At 43.9% G+C, this 16,687-nt stretch overlaps 1 protein-coding gene across 1 annotated transcript; it reads left to right on the top strand.

The window, feature by feature from the left end:
• The first annotated feature begins 317 nt into the window (after positions 1–317).
• LOC117436581 (ubiquitin carboxyl-terminal hydrolase 42-like) lies at positions 318–14,681 on the top strand. Its single transcript, XM_034065376.1, has 14 exons — positions 318–384; positions 4,622–4,732; positions 4,881–4,983; positions 5,144–5,211; positions 5,357–5,427; positions 6,419–6,501; positions 7,147–7,258; positions 7,860–8,000; positions 8,218–8,318; positions 8,783–8,921; positions 9,621–10,352; positions 10,737–10,825; positions 11,968–12,254; positions 14,434–14,681. The coding sequence occupies exons 1-14, from the start codon at positions 318–320 to the stop codon at positions 14,679–14,681; spliced, it is 2,352 nt and encodes a 783-aa protein (XP_033921267.1).
• Positions 14,682–16,687: the final 2,006 nt, after the last annotated feature.

The following is a 16,687-nucleotide window of genomic DNA, read 5'->3' as shown; positions in this document are numbered from 1 at the left end:
GGGCCTGGCTGCCCTGGACAGGCCCATGGGGTCGGACTGACACCGCCGAACGCCCTGTCTGTGTCTGCCCCGGTCTCTTCAGCGCTGCGCCCGGCCTGTCCTTCGCCTGGTACAGTGACCCTGACCACCCCATCCCGTAGGGCTGCCACGCGGAGGACCCTCTGGGGGTTCCCCTCCGCGGTCGCTGCACCACCGCGGCCACCGGGCACCGCTTATGCAGACCCAGGGACGGCCCCAGCGGGGCGGAGGAACGGGGCTACTGCGCAGGTGCGCTGCTCATCCAGTGTAGTGCGTGCCGCCCGTGGCGCAGGCGGAATATGGCGGTGGGCGTTCTTGTTCCTGAAGGGAGCAAAGCTGAGGACGAGGGAAGAGTAGAGTATATAGGTGGTCATCGGAAACTTAAAGAATATCCTTATCCATGAGCAGGACCCTGACCGGCGAGAACACCAGGTCCTTTGGGCTCTCCACGGCCTTTCAAGCCGGAGATCAGGGAGATGTGTGAAGATGAGCCACCGACTGAACTGTGAAAGGATCCAACGCAGTATTGCTGGTACCGAACATCGCTGTGAGAGTTCATGGAATCAACTCCTGGGTTCATGGCACTCCAGTGAAGAAAGGTCCTGGAAATCAGAAGCTTCTTAAGTGGGGAAAAGGGCCCTGCAGGATCACATTGCATTAGACACGCTGTTAGCAACAAAAGGATTGTGCTGTTTATGTAGACCAAAGCAAAAGAACAGAAACACATTTAGAGGAGATCTGGAAATGGACTAAATTTTTTTTGCATGAGGAACTAAAAGAGGATACATCTTACGGGTGTCAAGATGCATGGCCCTGGCAAACCTCTTCATTCCTGACATAAGGCATTCCTGACATAAGGTTAAGAAGTTGCTAGATATTTTAATTATGATCCTGGTAATTTTCAAGAGCATTTCTGTAATAATGCAGTGTATTGGGAAATAATGTAAAAGATGAGAGTTATCTAAAATTGAAATTAGATAAGTCTCAAAGGGGGTATTGTTACCCAGCAATGAGGAATGCTTTGTCCTCCATCACTAAACACATTCAGTCCTTCTTGTGTACAGGGGTTACTGATGGTAGCACAAGTTGGTTCTTCGGTTCACCTACAGTGCCTGTCATTTTGTTGTCACATCCAGAGACGTTTTACCCTGGAGGGGACTGCATGGTGTTGGGCAGGGTTCAGCAGGCCACCCCCCAGCACACTGCAGTGATTTGTGCCTCTCGGGATACAGCATACTTTTTCCAAATATTTTACTATTTTTTTCCAGGTTCTGCTCTTGTTCAGGGGTGAAGTTCCAAAACTCTGGAGGTGCCCACTGTCGTAGGCACTTGTCCATACTATCCCACACACCCTGCAACTCATAACTATCCAGCCTCGTGAAAGATTTCTGCATGGTGATCTTGAAGAGTAGTTTAACCTTAAAGAAAACCTGAACTATATGCCACAACATGTTGGTTCCTAGCAAAAGGACCGGCCTGATTTCAAGGGTTAAAATCTTTAAAACTCTCAAACGTTATTGTAACCAGCCTGGAGGAGAGCGAATATGTCAGCAGGAAGGAAAGATGGAAGAAAGCCGTAGGAAGATGTCTCCCTCGTGAGCTGTATTTGCGAGGAGGAAAGTCTAAGGGTGTAATAACAAGTAATTCCCAGTAGATGTCGCCCGAAGCACAGAGGTGATGACCATGCTGAGTGCACAGACCAGATGCGTTTCACGACCCTCATTTCTGTCGTACCCCAAACTCTCGTTAGAAAGTACAACAAAATTATAATCTTAGCCCGGGCCCCAGCGATAGCAAACATCGCCTCAGGGTACACACACTGCAAGTGAGGTATCACATATCCCAACCCTGAGAACAGGCACAACAACTCCTGAGGGCAAATGAATCAACATTGTGACTGGTGACTACTAAACCAATACAATGAATGCTAACAGATTTGTTTTAACACGCTCCAGTCAGGTCTAGCGTTATCTCAACCCTTCATGCCCTACATTGGGCACCAAAAAGAACACTTGTGATTTAAGCCCAGCCTATAACTCAGCACTGCACAGCTACCTCCACTCCCCAGTGGGATGGGGAGGAGAATCAGAAGAATGGAAAACCCATGGGTTGAGGTAAGAACAGTTTAATATTAAGTAAAATATAATAAAAATACTAAAAATAATGCCAGCAATAACAGTACTTATATTAATAGGGAAAACCAAAAAAATAGAAAATACAAGTGATGCACCGTACAGTTGCTCACCACCAACTGACAGATACCCAGACTGTCCTAAGCAGTGATCTACCCCTTCTGGCTAACTCCTCTCCCGACCCCATTTTATATCCCGAACATGACATGAATACCCCTTTTTCTGGTTTGGGTCAGCTGTCCTGTCCGTGCTCTCTCCCAGCTTCTTGTCCTCCCTCCTCAGTGGCAGAGCATAAGAGATTGAAAAGTCCTTGACCACAGTAAGTGCTACTGAGCAACAACTAAAACATCTGTGTGTTATCAGCATTAGACTAAAGCTAAAACACAGCTCTACACTAGCTACTAGAAAGAAAACTGACTCTATCCCAGGTGAAACCAAGACAATCTGTAACACATTTCAAGCTCAGCTTGGTTCTCATCTGTGAAAATCATTCTGATAGGAATCTGGTCAGATGAGTGGGATTCAAAATGTGTATGTGTTGTTTTAAAAGAACATATGCAGGTTTTAAAAGAACATATTTTTAATGATTCCATATCTCAAAGTAATGCTTCAAATTCTTGGATTTACACATGATAAACAGCAATTACATTTTACATTGCATCCTCCGTACTCCATCTCTATCTGTGACATTCATATAAACAACCACTATACAAGTCACAATCTTTTTTCCTTAACTATCAATTTTACTGATGTATGTAATAATAAAACAGAGGTGACAAATGGTAGAAAATTACAGTTGTCACGGCTTGCTACCTTCGCTTTTTTTACATCCTAACATTCAAAAGTCCTACTTCTCAAGGATCTGAAAACCATCAGAAGATCTTGATAAGCAGTAATTCCCAGTGACAGACATTGCTACGCATCTAAAACACAGAGTATTTCGAAATCTGTGTCCTATGGTTCACCTGTTGTTTTCATTGACAACATGAGATTTCCCCAGACTTCTGAAGACAAGTATCTGTAGAGCAGTTTTTAAATTACATGTAGAGGGACCATCTCTTAGCTGCCTCTAAAATGCTTACTAGATGATCTTAAGGTCCTTTCCAACCCTAACTATTCTATGATTCTATGAAATATTTATTCTCAAAGCAGAAATTAATCCAACTTAACTGCTTCTCAATTCAGTAGAACACTGTGTTGTTCCTTCTCTAAAAAGAGTGTCAAACCATGCCAGAAAATGCTAGCTCATTCAACAGAAAATCATTTGGTGTAGAGCACGGAAAATGTATTTGATAGTAGATGGGTGTAGATTAATGTATATGGGTGATAGCACTTGCAGTAAAGCAGACTTGGGGAAACGATGTGCTACAGGAATAAGGAAGACATTTTCTGCGTTCACAGGATTATTGTGCCACTTTTATTTTTTAGTAACTTTGATAGGAGGAAGCTAATATTAAAAAAAAACAACCCAAATTTAAGCACCTTGTTAGGTGAAGTGTACTACACCAACTCACTTTATTGTGAGAGATGTAATACCTGAGTTCAGAAGCTGTTTATAAAGTAAAATATTGGATTCAGCCAACCAATGAAACAAAACCCAGAAGCATTAAGAAAATTTTTGTTAAATGTCATTGTGATAAGGCTATTGTTACTTAGAAACTCATGTTTGTTCATTTAATGCACAACGGTAAACTTGCAAAGAAAGACCATTTCTTTCTTTGTGTGAATAATGAAGTATGTTGTAAAGGAAGGCATTTGATGAATATTTGGCATTTGGGTTTCCTGCTGGTAGAAAGGTGGTAAAATTTGGATGTTGGCATCGTAGCTTCTTCGTCTCTGCAGCCTAGATACCGTAATGTGCTAATACGGCAATAAATGACATGTTCACTGTTGACCCATTAAGAAAGCCCACACCCTGGAAAGCACTACGAGCTCATTTCTGCTGACCTGAAATGGAAATCTGTGTGGGGCAGTATTAAAATTCAGACTGGTTTTTTTTTCTAGTTAAAAATTTGTATTTTTTAAACCTTTGAATTTGTGTTCTTCACATTTCCATGGTACGCTTGAACTGATTTAGGCACGGGAGCCTCTTTTCGTATCCTTCCAGGTCTGTTTTGACAAAGGTACATGCATGCTTTTTGGTTTGGCATCTAAATGTTTATTCCTAGAAATTTAACTGTGTTTGTTTGACATAGATAAAAATGCTTCCAGCTAAGAACCCTGTTGTTGCAAAAAGGAGGGCGGAAATACTTCCACATACCTTCCTTTAACCTTTCCTTTCCCCCAGAGGATTCTTAGCTCTGTGTCATGTAGCTCACCTCAGAGCAGTATGCTGAAAATCACACCCATTCTCTCTTAGCGCTGTGTCATCAATATCAATAGTGTTTCTCCTGGATATTGTTTTTTGGTTTTGTTCTTTTTTGGTAGCAGTGCTTATTTGACTAGACTGTGTTGCTTCTTTCACTCTTCAGGTCATGAAAAAGGCTTCTGCATGATGTGTACATTGGAAGCTCACATTAACCAGGCCCTGCGTCTCTCTAATAAGGCTGTCAAACCCATGTCTGTTATCAATGGCCTTAGAAGTAAGTCATTTCCGATGGTTTTCTTTTGATATATTTGGTAACTTCTCAAAGCACTATTTGATGCACAGAAATGATTTTGATACTTTTAGAAACGTGAGGTTTCTTTCATTTTCTGGGAGATAAATATAACCACCTTCTTATTTATTAGGAATAGGAAAGCATTTCCGCTACGGCAGTCAAGAGGATGCCCATGAATTCTTGTCCTTCACCATTGACGCTTTGCAGAAAGCTTGCTTGAATGGAAGCGCCACGTACGTATAAACAAATTATTTAAGCTTTAAATGTCCTCTGGCCCCTTTCACTCTTTTCTTTACTACACTATATTAAAATGAATGTCCTTAGTAAAAACTGTTTGAAGAGCTAACTCTGAGCCTCGCATCACCTGAGGTCTGATTGATAATTTCTTTCCAGGTTGGACACATCCTCTCAAGCCACCACACTTATTTATCAAATATTTGGAGGATACCTAAGATCCCAAGGTACTTGTCAAAAATCTTCCTGTCCTTTGAACTGGTCTGTGTCTGTTTTGTCTGTAGTAAAGGACTTTGTACTTGGACTAAAGTAAAACGTAGGAAGACTTTAAATTTGTCCAGTCAGTGTTAAGCATTTGTATTTTGATTCCAGTAAAATGCTTGAACTGCAAAGCCGTTTCTGATGCGTATGAACCATTCCTCGATATCACTTTGGATATAGAGGTAAGGTGTTTTGTGAATATGGGTCGAGCTGTATAAGGACCTTTTTTTGGAGCTTTCCAAATAAAGGCATTTTACTGAAAACTATACACTGCTAAAAGGAAAGAGCTTGGTGGTGGATGGGTGTGGATTGGACTTTGGTCTTGTGTGGAAGGCACCTAGATGCTCTTGACGTTTGCAGTGGGTTTAAGCTGTAAACCCAGTAATTATATCTACACAAACACCTATACTCTCACGCTTCTCGATTATTCTGCTCCAGCATGCGTCTGTCGTTAGGCTGATGGGTTTGATTGTTCTCATTATTGGTGCCATAGCAGAGCAGAGATGCTGCCTGTGGCACTGCAAACTTTATTTCAAAGTAGCATCGTTTCCACTGGAGGTAAATGCTCAGCATACTCTGAGGTTTCTGCCTCCTTCACAGTGGTTGCCGGTTGACAGTAGGTCACTTGAGGATGAGCTAGCAAGATTCTCTCGTTAACTACCAGGAGGTGTTTGAAATTTTGCATTTCCAGTGTGTCATGGTTTGAGCATGTTTTGAGGGTGTTTTTGTTCAAGGTTTTTTTCCAGCCAGGTGGAGGAGGGGAGGCCGGGAGGAAGGAGAGACAGGACACCTGACCCAGGCTAGCCAATGAGGTATTCCATACCATAGCACGTGATGCCCAGGAGGCATACTGGGAAGGAGAAAGCTGGAGGGGGAGAGCTCTGGAGGAAAATGGAGGAAGGAGCACGTGGTGCTCAGCCGGGCAGGGTGGAGTGAGTTATGGGTCGGTGGCTGGTGGGGTGTTGTATTCTCTTGTTGTTTGCTGTATCATTATTATTTGTAGTAGTAAATCGCAGTAGGGGTTTTGTGTTATGCCTTAGCAATTAAACCGTTCTTATCTCAATCCGTGGGGGCTACATTCTTTGGATTCTCCTTCCTAACTCTCCGGGAGTTGGGGGACTTGGTTTAAACCACGACACAGTGACTGAGGGCTCTACTTTCTTATTCATCCAGACCATTACATCTGTCACCGAGGCTCTGGAACAATTGGTGAAACCTGAACAACTGGATGGAGAAAACAGCTATAAGTGTAGCAAGTAAGATTTTTACTAATTCCCTCCGAGTATAAGAGAAAGCGTTTCATGTATCAGAGGAATATTTGGAAATAGAAGAATTGTGGCCATTAGCTGATACTAGACTTTTATTCCTAGTGCTGCCTGCAGTGGGGCTTATTAGCCTTCGTAAGCGTGAGGTTGCATGCAAAAATATTTGTCTGGCCAGAAGTTAAAGGGGATGTCTGCTAAGTAGTAGGGAGCTGAAGCACGGAGCTGAGGACAACAACTTGGGGTGGGAGGCAACATCAGCTTGCTGAAGGTCCTAACGTTCCCTGCGGAACAAAGTGGGATTGGGTCTCAGTGCATGCGAACGGTTGTCGTTAACATGGGCAGCCCCTAAGGGCTCACTAAAAACTGTGTTGCACGGCTCTCATGCTGAATTGTTGGAAAGTCTTTCCTTTTTATCGTTAGGAGAGATGCTCAGATGTTTGCTTGGCTATCAAAAGATAATGTTCCAAGTCCTTTGTTTTGTAGAGCTGTCCGCTTACGTGCTGCTACCTTCTGTCTATTAACAAACCTGAAGTGCAGCGTATGGGTTCATAGGCCTGTGTGAGAGATGAAAACTTGTTTGAGTTTTGGGAGGAGGAAGCATTTGCTGTTCAACGTTTGTCTGTGCTTGTTTTTAAGGTGCGAAAACATGGTTCCTGCCTCCAAGAAGTACACAATACATCACTCCTCCAAAGTTCTCACCATAACGCTGAAAAGATTTTCAGCTTTTACTGGTGGCAAGATCAACAAGGTATATTTGCAGCTGTCAAGCAGCTTTATCTTGTTGGAGTGGGAGATTTCCCCAAGAGAATAGCATTTGAAAGAGGGGAAGATTAGATTGGAAGAAATTCCTTACTCTTAGGGTGGTGAGGCACTGGAATGGGCTGCCCAGGGAAGTTGTGAGTGCTCCATCCCTGCTGGTGTCCAAGGTCAGGTTGGACAGAGCCTTCCTTGGGTGGCATGGTTTAGTGGCAGGTGTCCCTGCCCATGGCAGGGGGTTGGAACTTGATGATCTTAAGGTCCTTTCCAACCCTAACTATTCAATGGTTCTGTGATTTAAAGGTTGTTCATGTTTGCAGGCTGTAACTTCAATAGCAATAGTCTAAGTAAAGTCAATCTAACAACTACGGCTTACGGTAACCGTAAGAGTATACCTCACTCTTAGAGCTAATTCTGCAGAAAACAGTTCTCTGCAGCTTCAATTATGAAATGCTGTTTCTGAGATTAGGTACTTTGAAGTGAATCAAGAATATATTTGTGTGATCCTAGCCTGTGTTTTTAGAAGGGTTTTTCTCAGGCTGTTCCATGAAGTGTTTCAAGGTAATTTTTGAATCTTCCTGTTTTGTGTTTAGGATGTAAAATACCCTGAATATTTGGATCTTCGAGCATATATGTCCCAGTCAATGGGAGAACCACTCATCTATTCTTTATATGCAGTTCTTGTTCATTCTGGTTCCACCTGCAATGCAGGACACTATATCTGCTTCATAAAGGTGGGTATCAGCTTGATTTCTAACAGGGTAAAATCATCCGTGCTGATAAAGAAAACGAATGTTACTGGCAACCACCATTCTGATGGAGAAAGGTTGAATGATGCGTTCTGTTTGATTTGTTTGGTAGGTTTTGTGCTGTAGTGTTCTGCCTGTGATGTCATTTGGACAACATGTATTTTGTCTGAACTTTTTTTGTCTGTCTTTCTTTTATTTGCAGGCCGGCAATGGATTTTGGTATCAAATGAATGATGCCATAGTGGAGCGTTCTGATACCGAAACGGTTCTCAATCAGCAAGCTTATTTACTTTTTTATATCAGGTAATACCAACTACTGAATCTGTTCAGAATATATTTACTTTCCTCTTACTGATACTTTTCTTTTTCCCCCAAGTGCTTTTCTTTCTGTCCTAGGAAAAGTTTACTGTTTCTGTAATTCGGTTCGGTCTAACGTGAACTTACCAGTGACATTTATTGTCTCTCATTGCTTGGCCTTAAGCTGGTGTGCTTGTGTATGTTGCTCTATATCTGCTCCATGTAGCTGGCTAATATAGAAGAGGAGAAATTACGCCATAGATGGTGTAAGGGTGAGTTGTTGCTCTGAAAAGGATAGTCACTGCAGGGAAACCATTGTCTGTTTTTTAGTTGGTAGTCTTGGTTGAGTCTTTTATATATGTCTTCTGTGTCACATCATCTGTTCTTACAAAAGTTTAGATGGGGGTTTAATCCAAGAAGAGGCTGAAAGAAAAACTCTAAACTGAGATCACTGCTTTTTTTCCCCCAAGGCGCTATGATTTGACACTTGGAGAACGTGGTTTTTACTTACCAGCACCGTCTTACCCCTGTTCATTCCCTGGTCAACCGGGGTCTAATAGTAAGCAGGCTGGATTTATGGGACCACAACTTCCTCCTCATATGATTAAGGTAATTTGCAGGGAGCAAATAATGGCACCAAATTGTTAAGGTTGTTTTCTTTTGATTGGGGGGGGGAGGGGAGTTACTGTTTTATGGCATCTGAGTTCTATTTTCCCTCCCACACTGCAGCTTTCTTCACAACCATCGGGCAACAGTCAGAATTATTCCAACAGTGGCTAATCCTAAATTGTGCAGCCATGCTACTTCATTATACTTCCAACTCAAAGTGCTTTCTAAAGCACCGAGAGCTGCTCTTTTGAGACACTTGAAGGAGTCTATTAATTCTTTGATGATGATGATCGTAATAATAATAATAATACAACAGGCAAAGATCACTGTCCCTCAGTGTTACCTTGGCTGAGAGAGTGAAAAGAATTTATCTTGGTCCTGAGTACCAGAGCAATTACTGCAGTGTTTTCAGGGAATGTTTAAAGGGGAAAATAAATATATTTGTGAAGTGCTTTAGTCAATGTTAAATTGATTGTGTGGGTTTCAAAAATGAGGCTCATTTGATACCAAGATAGAGTAAACCAAAAGCAGCAGGAATTAGAAAAACTTGTTGGACTTTGGTTTCTATTGGAAGTGGGGTGTTTTTCTTCTTAGGTGATGAGGCAATTTGTAGAAATACTTAGTAGGAGAATGTAATGTTTTAACAAGTGCTGTGTGATTGTACATATTCATCTTGCAATCTTTTCTTTTTCGATACAGAATTCAAGTCGTTTAAATGGAAATGGACCCCTAAAAGAGGATACAAATCCTGTGAGTATGGCATTAAAAAGGCCATCTTCCGCTCCACCAACAGCTTGCATTCAAAACTGGGCAATGACCAGGCCTTCAGCTCCAGATCCATCAAAAGCCCAGAAGATCACTCGCAGTATTCAGAACAAATTGCCTGAGCACCAGCCTGTGTCACAACCTGGCTGTCTTGCCAGTGCTTTGGAGAATGAGGATCTCAGCAAGACCGTGCCTTCCTCCACAATTACAGATTCTTTCAGAGCAGAGTCTACCACAAATGCATCTACAGTGGCAGTTGCGGCTAACATTTCCAAACAGGAAGTTCCTGATGAAATGTTTGTAGAGCCAGCAGTGAATCTAAGTCCTGCACTCGGCTCCGATGCTACAGTCCCTTCCAGTGCGGAGTCTTCAGGAAAATCTGAGGCGTCGAACGGCGTGTTTAAAATGAGCTACAAAATATCTTCCAATGGAATTGTGATTTGGAAGGTGGTCGGCACATTGCAGAATTCCCATTCTTTCTGTGAGAGTGCTGAAGAAGAGAGATCCCATCATGAGCTGCCACAAAATGATTCACTAAATGGTGCTATTAGTTTAGATATTGGATCTAAACAAAATGGACTGAAACTTGATGATTTTGCTTGCCACGTCCAACCTGCTAAACCTTCTGAGGTCTTCTCGGCTAAAACAAATGGATTGCTTGAAGCAGTGAGTTACGTTTGTTTCATCTAGAACTTCTCACCTGTGGTGTGTTTCGTATTCAGGAGCAGTAAGACATTCCTAATTCATGTGAAATACTGTGAAAACACACAGCACAAATTTCATCATTAACAACTTTGTGCTATTGTCCCGTTAGAAACTGGAGAGCTGAACGGGCATGTGAGAACATGTCAGCTTCAGAAAGGTTCAGCTGAGATAATATTTCATCAGTGTCATAAATATACTGGGGTGGAAGGGGTGATGTGTGAAATAGCAATAGTACATAGAAGGCAAATTGATCTTGTTTAATAAGTAATGAGGAAAGTTTGCAAACAGTTTTCTACTAAAGGTAGTGGGGTTTTCTGTCTCTTAATGTCTGCGTTTTAATTGTAGATACCTGTAGCTGAGTCACCCATTCCTCAAGAAATAATCTTAGAATCCCTGGCCTACAACCACCTGAACAGGTCGTCAGAGAAAACAAGGTAAATTGAGTATACTCTGATGAAAAAAAGATTTCATACAAGTTTATCATTGTTTTACCCATCTAGTAGTACTATTTAATAGAAAGCTTTGAATCAGTACAGCAAATCCCACACTGTACATGTAGGGTTGCAGATGTCTGCGCCGAGCATGTATTACTCTGGTGTGAATTACAAGCAGATGCCTCAGGAAAATGTTCTCGTTATAGATCCCGAAGCAGAGAAAGAACAGAACAAGACAGGAATAGATATCACCATTCCAAAGCAGAGAGAACTTGGAGCAAATGGAGTCAATTCTACAAATCACATAGAGATGATCATTGCAAGAGCAGATGGGCTCACAACACTCACTGCAGAGAGGAAGGAGCGCATCACTTGGGCAGCCACAGAGGAAATTTCCATCATTGTTCAGTACCTCAGCAGCAGCCTGAAAAACACTCTCGGGAAGGGCACGCACCTCCACCTGCCTCAGCTCATGCACAGTTTGACAGCTCTTTCCGGGGAAACGAAAAACCGAGGCTTGGCAAGAGGAAACACGGCGACACAGAAGGAAGCAAAAGCGAGGTGGAAAAGAAATGCTGCCAGATAGATGATAAATATCAAGAGAAGGATTCCAAGTAAGTGGGGATTCCAGCATAATCTGCATTTTTTTCCTAACTCTTTTCTGAATGTTTCTCATGCCTGACTTTTCCCCATTGTTTCTAAGTGATTTATATAGGATGATCTGACTACGGGTTGCTCATTAGGCTGGTCGTTAGGTTGGTCAAGCAAACATAGGAAGGATGTTACTGAATGGCGCTAGAACACTAGATCTGGAGCACAAAGTTAAGAACCGGTTGTGGTGTAAGCCCAGCCTGGTGAACCCAGGACAGAACCACATCCGCGCACTGTTCCTGATTAGCTTACAACAATTATATGTATTTAATTCCACATATTCCGCAGTTATCCCGTGTAGGGATTTGTGTACAAACTAACACAGTTATTTAATCTGAGGGTTTATGTTTGTAGCATCTAAAGTCAGATGTGCAGAAATTACTACAAAATAGGTGACACACAGCAAGCAATCGCTGGTGGTAAATAATATTCCATACACGCATCAAATGCTGCATCTGTTTTCCTATTTTTAACCTCCATGTTTCCCTCAGACTTCAGGATTTGGATGGCTTTGTGTTTCGCATTGACAATGACAATGGCGAACGGGAGGCAAAAAAGAAGAAACACATCAGGAAACTGAAAGACTTCTCGGAATATTTAGGTTCTCCTCTTGAGAAGACGACACAGGAGAAGAAGACAGTACCCATTTTTTCAGGCAACTCTTTACGTGAGCAATATAGAAACCAGGGCAGTGAAGAACCCTACAAGGACAGGAAGCCTTCTGGGGGATGTGACAACAAGAACTATGGCTTCATCCCATCCAGTGAGTACATGAAAGGTAAGAAGCCATAGATGTTTGCAGGACTCCTTTTTACTCACCAAGGCACTTGTTACACTTGAAACAGCCTTTAAATGTTATTTTTTACAGTAGTCCAAGTGCAAGAAAAACCTGGCTGTTTACCATCAAGAATGGCTCTACCATCAAAACGGACTGCTTACCATGGAACCTGGCTTTGCCATCAAAACTGACTCTTCACCATCAAATGTGACTTTTTACCTCCAAACGTGACTGTTTGCTTCAAACCTGACTGTTTACCATTGAATCTGGCTTTACCATCAAAAGATGAGTCTTTACCTTCAAGATCAGCAACTCTCTACCTTCAAACCGGACTTTACCGATGTTGACCATCAAACCTTTGGATTTATTGTTGAAACGTTTAGCATCAAGACAAAACCCATGTTTGAATTCCATTTTCTTAATATACTGACTCTTGTTTGAAGTGTCAGTTGTCTGGTTTTGTCTCTTGAAAGTGGCTAGCTAAAGACAAATTCACACTGTGATTTTAATATTTATTATTAAATGCTATCAAACTGTGATGCATTTCATGTTCACTGCTCCTGCATCGGGAGACCAGTGAGTGGGAACCTGTGTGAAATACAGTTCATCTGACTAAATTGTCTGGTCTAATTAATCGACTTGAGGGAGAGAGATCTGAGTTGTTCCCCCACTTGCCTTATGTTTGACTGAAGCTCATGGAAGGGAACGGATAAAATCCCTCCTTAATTTAGGGTGGGAAACCAGCTCTTAATGGAGTAACGTTCATAGCAACACAGCTAGGAGTGTTCAGCCTTACAAAAACAACCGATTTTGCAGCTGAGGAGTCTTCTCTCTGAAAACTTGAACCTGCCAATTGAAATCGGTGTGCTTAAAGGTAGGCAAAGAGGCTTTCTATTTACAAGAGCAGTTGCAAAATCAGATCTTAAGCTCTCAAAACAAGTAAATCAGCACACACCTCCCATGTATGCTTGGTAAATGAGGAGCTATGCAACAGTAGAGTTTCACACTTTATTTCAAAGAAAGTCTCCAGGCTGAAGCAACAGGTCCTCCTGCTAAATGAAAACATTACTGTTGCAGTGGATTTACATCGAACATCACATTTTTAACAATGATTGATACAGAGTTATGTCATGCAAATCACTTGTGAACACCAAGTAATACTTAAAATCAGTCCCTATCTGTGCAGCATTTACATTTTAAACTCTGGCTAGAAACACATTCCCAGGAAATATAGGTATTCAACTGATAAACCACAAGTCTCAGTTTGTAGGATTTCGTCTACAAGAGATCTAGCTTTTCCAGCCAGCATATCTACATAGGAATGCACTAAATCTTGAAAATATGCCTTGTTTTCATCTAGGAAGCATTATAAAAACTGCTCAGTTGACAGAGGTTCAGTTTTGTACCAGTCTAAACTGGTTCAAAATGTGAAGCAACGTAGAGCTTATTTTGTCAGAATCGTGTCAATTTTAAGTCACTCCGGCTGAGCCGAAGTTTTCTGTACATTTCTCTGCCTGCACTGCACTGGCACCGGGGCTGATGGAAGCGGCCACACGGTTCAGATGCTGAGCGGAGGCGGCAAGGCAAAAGGAAGGGAAAGAGAGCGGCGGGAGCAGGCGGCTCAGCTCAGCTCAGCTCTTCTCATCTCTGTCGGCCGCTGGCCTCCTGGCTGACGGGCAGCGGAGGGGTGGGAGTCCGCGGCGGGGCTGGGCTGGGCGACGTCCCCGCTATGGAGCGGACGGACCCAGCCTCGCCGCCGCTGGACCGGCAGGACCGGGGAGGGGCGGGAAAGCGCTGAGGCGGCGCTGCGCTGCGCCTGCCCCCGCAGCACCGGTTGCCGCCACCCGGAATTACCGAACGGGTCTGGGTCCGAGCGTGAGGCGGAGTGAGAAGGGCGAGGCGAGGTGAAGCCAGGGATCCCTCGGAGCCGTGCTCCGCCCCCGCCTGCCGTGTCGGGATCGGTTTGCTTTGGCTGTGCTTGGGCTCTGGCCGCTCCCGACAGCGGACACGTTCCGTGCCGCGCCGCTCCCTGAGAGCGGCGGTGCCAAAATGCCCTCAGGAACGAAAACCTGTCGGAAAGGCAAAGCTGGGGGTGAGCGGGGGCGTGCTTGATGCTTAGCGCTGGTGACGGATGGTCGGACAGTTCCATTTCGGACTGGACGTTAACCGACTTTGAGAGCGTATCTTGCGACCCGGGAGAAGCAGACCGTCAGACCGCGGCGAAACACCGGGCACACGGCCCTGGGGGAACAGCGAGACCCCTGGGGTGTCACAAACTGCGGCCCTGGGCGGACACAGACCCGACGCCTGTGCGGAGAGATGCAGACCCTGGGGCCGCTCTCGCTGCTCCCTACAACTTGCGGTCCCCGACATCGGGGTGGCCAGGAGTGGCAGGAAGCGTTGCTGGGCTCCGACAGCGGGGAATGAGACCTTCGAGTGCCTCTCTACTTCGTGTACCTTAGCTGGCTTCCACTTAACATTTTCCTTAACTGGAATAACTCCGAGTTTCCCAGCCTGGCACTTGGATTCTTTTTTTATGACAGTAAACGAGTGCGGCGTGTTTGTGTTCGGGTTATTCCTTTTTTTTTTTTTTTTAAACGGTTTGGATTTTTTTTTTTCTGGTAGCGTTGCAGTGTGAAAATGTAGTTTGCGAATATGAGACACGGAAGTTCCTTCCTGTCTTCATGTCTACCTGTAGTAGTCTGGTATTGCTCCTTATTTCTACTGAGGTACTTTTGTGTATGGTATTGTTTTACAATCACAGCTGCAGATGTTTGTTTTGTCACGAGAAAAGTGTGTAATCGCTACTCCCCACTTAAACGCAGTTTTGGGAGTGGGGTTTTTACTTTGGTTGTTGTTGTTTGGGGTTTTATAATAGTTTTTACCAGTTATTTAGTTCTTCAAATCCAAAAGTCGAAAACGCAGTTCTCATTTGTTGCACTGACCTAAAACAGGGTTGTGATGAATAAAGCCTTCAGCACTAGGCTGCAATTTTGTGAGTCCCCTAAGGCAACTGAAGGGACTGGTATTGGAAAACCTGTAGTTTTTTCTATTTAGAAATCTATTTGTAACAATCGGTTTTGAGGAAGCTTTCATAATACGCAGACTTAGCCAGGTCTTCTGTGTTGTGCAGAGAAAAGTACATTTCACCTTTGTGTTGCTGGCTTCCATTACTTACAAGTCTCTGAACGCTAACCCTGCTCGGGAAGAGGGCTGGTATCTATCTGTAGGGTTACCTGCTCTGCTAGTTACTCTCGTATTTTTCCATCTTAGTTCTTATATTTATGAGCAGAGAATTACAAATGTCAATTAAGTTGCAATAAGGAAAAAGACCAGAGTGGTAGTCTCTCTTGTACTGGAAGTATTGAAACGGAGAAATACACCATAGTTCAAAACAGTGTGTTGACCTGCATGTTTAAGTGGCAGTGTTTAAGATGTTCATCATGTGTTTTTGCGTTGTGGAGCAGACCTGGTTCTTCTGGGTGTTCCTGCAGAATGCTCCCTTTTAAACATCCTTTTTCAAACAGAAACAGTAAATATTTTTGAAATCTAAATTCCTTGCAGTTGTTAGCGACGGAATTGCCCCACCACGTAAAATTCTTTTTCCACTTGAGAAAATCGGCATGGGTTGGCAACAGCCACTGAATGTTGGAGTTGGACTGCAGAATCTGGGCAATCCGTGTTACCTTAATGCTACTCTGCAGTGTTCGAGAGACGCACCTCCTCTCGCCACTGACGTGCGTTGTCTGGAACACGAGAAGTCACTGACACAGCTCTCGCTCCGAGCTAGTGGCGGTCCCCGGGCTCGGGGTCGCCAGTAGCAGCAGGAAGCGTTACTGGGCTCCGGCAGCGGGCCAGGGGGAGCTTCGATGGCCTCTCTACTTCGTGTACCTAACTGGCTTCCAGTTATGGTTAAAATTATAAAGAACTGCGAGTTTCCCGGCTTGACAGCTGGATTCTTTTTCATGAAAGTGTAAAGGTATTACGTGTGTGCCTCTCGGGGACGTAAGGGGTGGATTTTGTTGAAACAGACGTGCTGCGCCTCCCTGAGACGACAACCCCAACCTGTTGCTGTATTTAACTTGGGTTGCAGGAGGTGCGAGCCTCTCAGGGACTTCACAGGTGGGTTTTGTGGAAGCAAAACGCGCTGCCTCCCGTCGTCGTCGATCGTCCCGTTCAGAAATGAATAGCAGCGAAGCTGCCCCTGAGGGCAGAGATGTGTTCTGTGGTCTTTTAGAGAAACAGAAGGCTCGCGCCTCTCTGCCGGGGCAGAATGGGCCGAGAAAAATTGGCCTAATCTGCAAAGTGGAACAGACCGAATAAGCACCCTGCGAGAGGACGCAAAACTGCGGCCCGGAAGGGGTAACTCGGTTCTCTGCCCTACCGGGCGCCATCTTGGCTGCTGCCCTGGAGGCTGGCGAAGAGCAATAAAC

This window comes from Melopsittacus undulatus, chromosome 8, assembly GCF_012275295.1.
Source record: "Melopsittacus undulatus isolate bMelUnd1 chromosome 8, bMelUnd1.mat.Z, whole genome shotgun sequence".
NCBI lineage: Eukaryota > Metazoa > Chordata > Aves > Psittaciformes > Psittaculidae > Melopsittacus > Melopsittacus undulatus.
The sequence above is the reverse complement of the archived record's forward strand: the minus strand, read 5'-3'. Positions and strand labels throughout refer to the sequence as shown.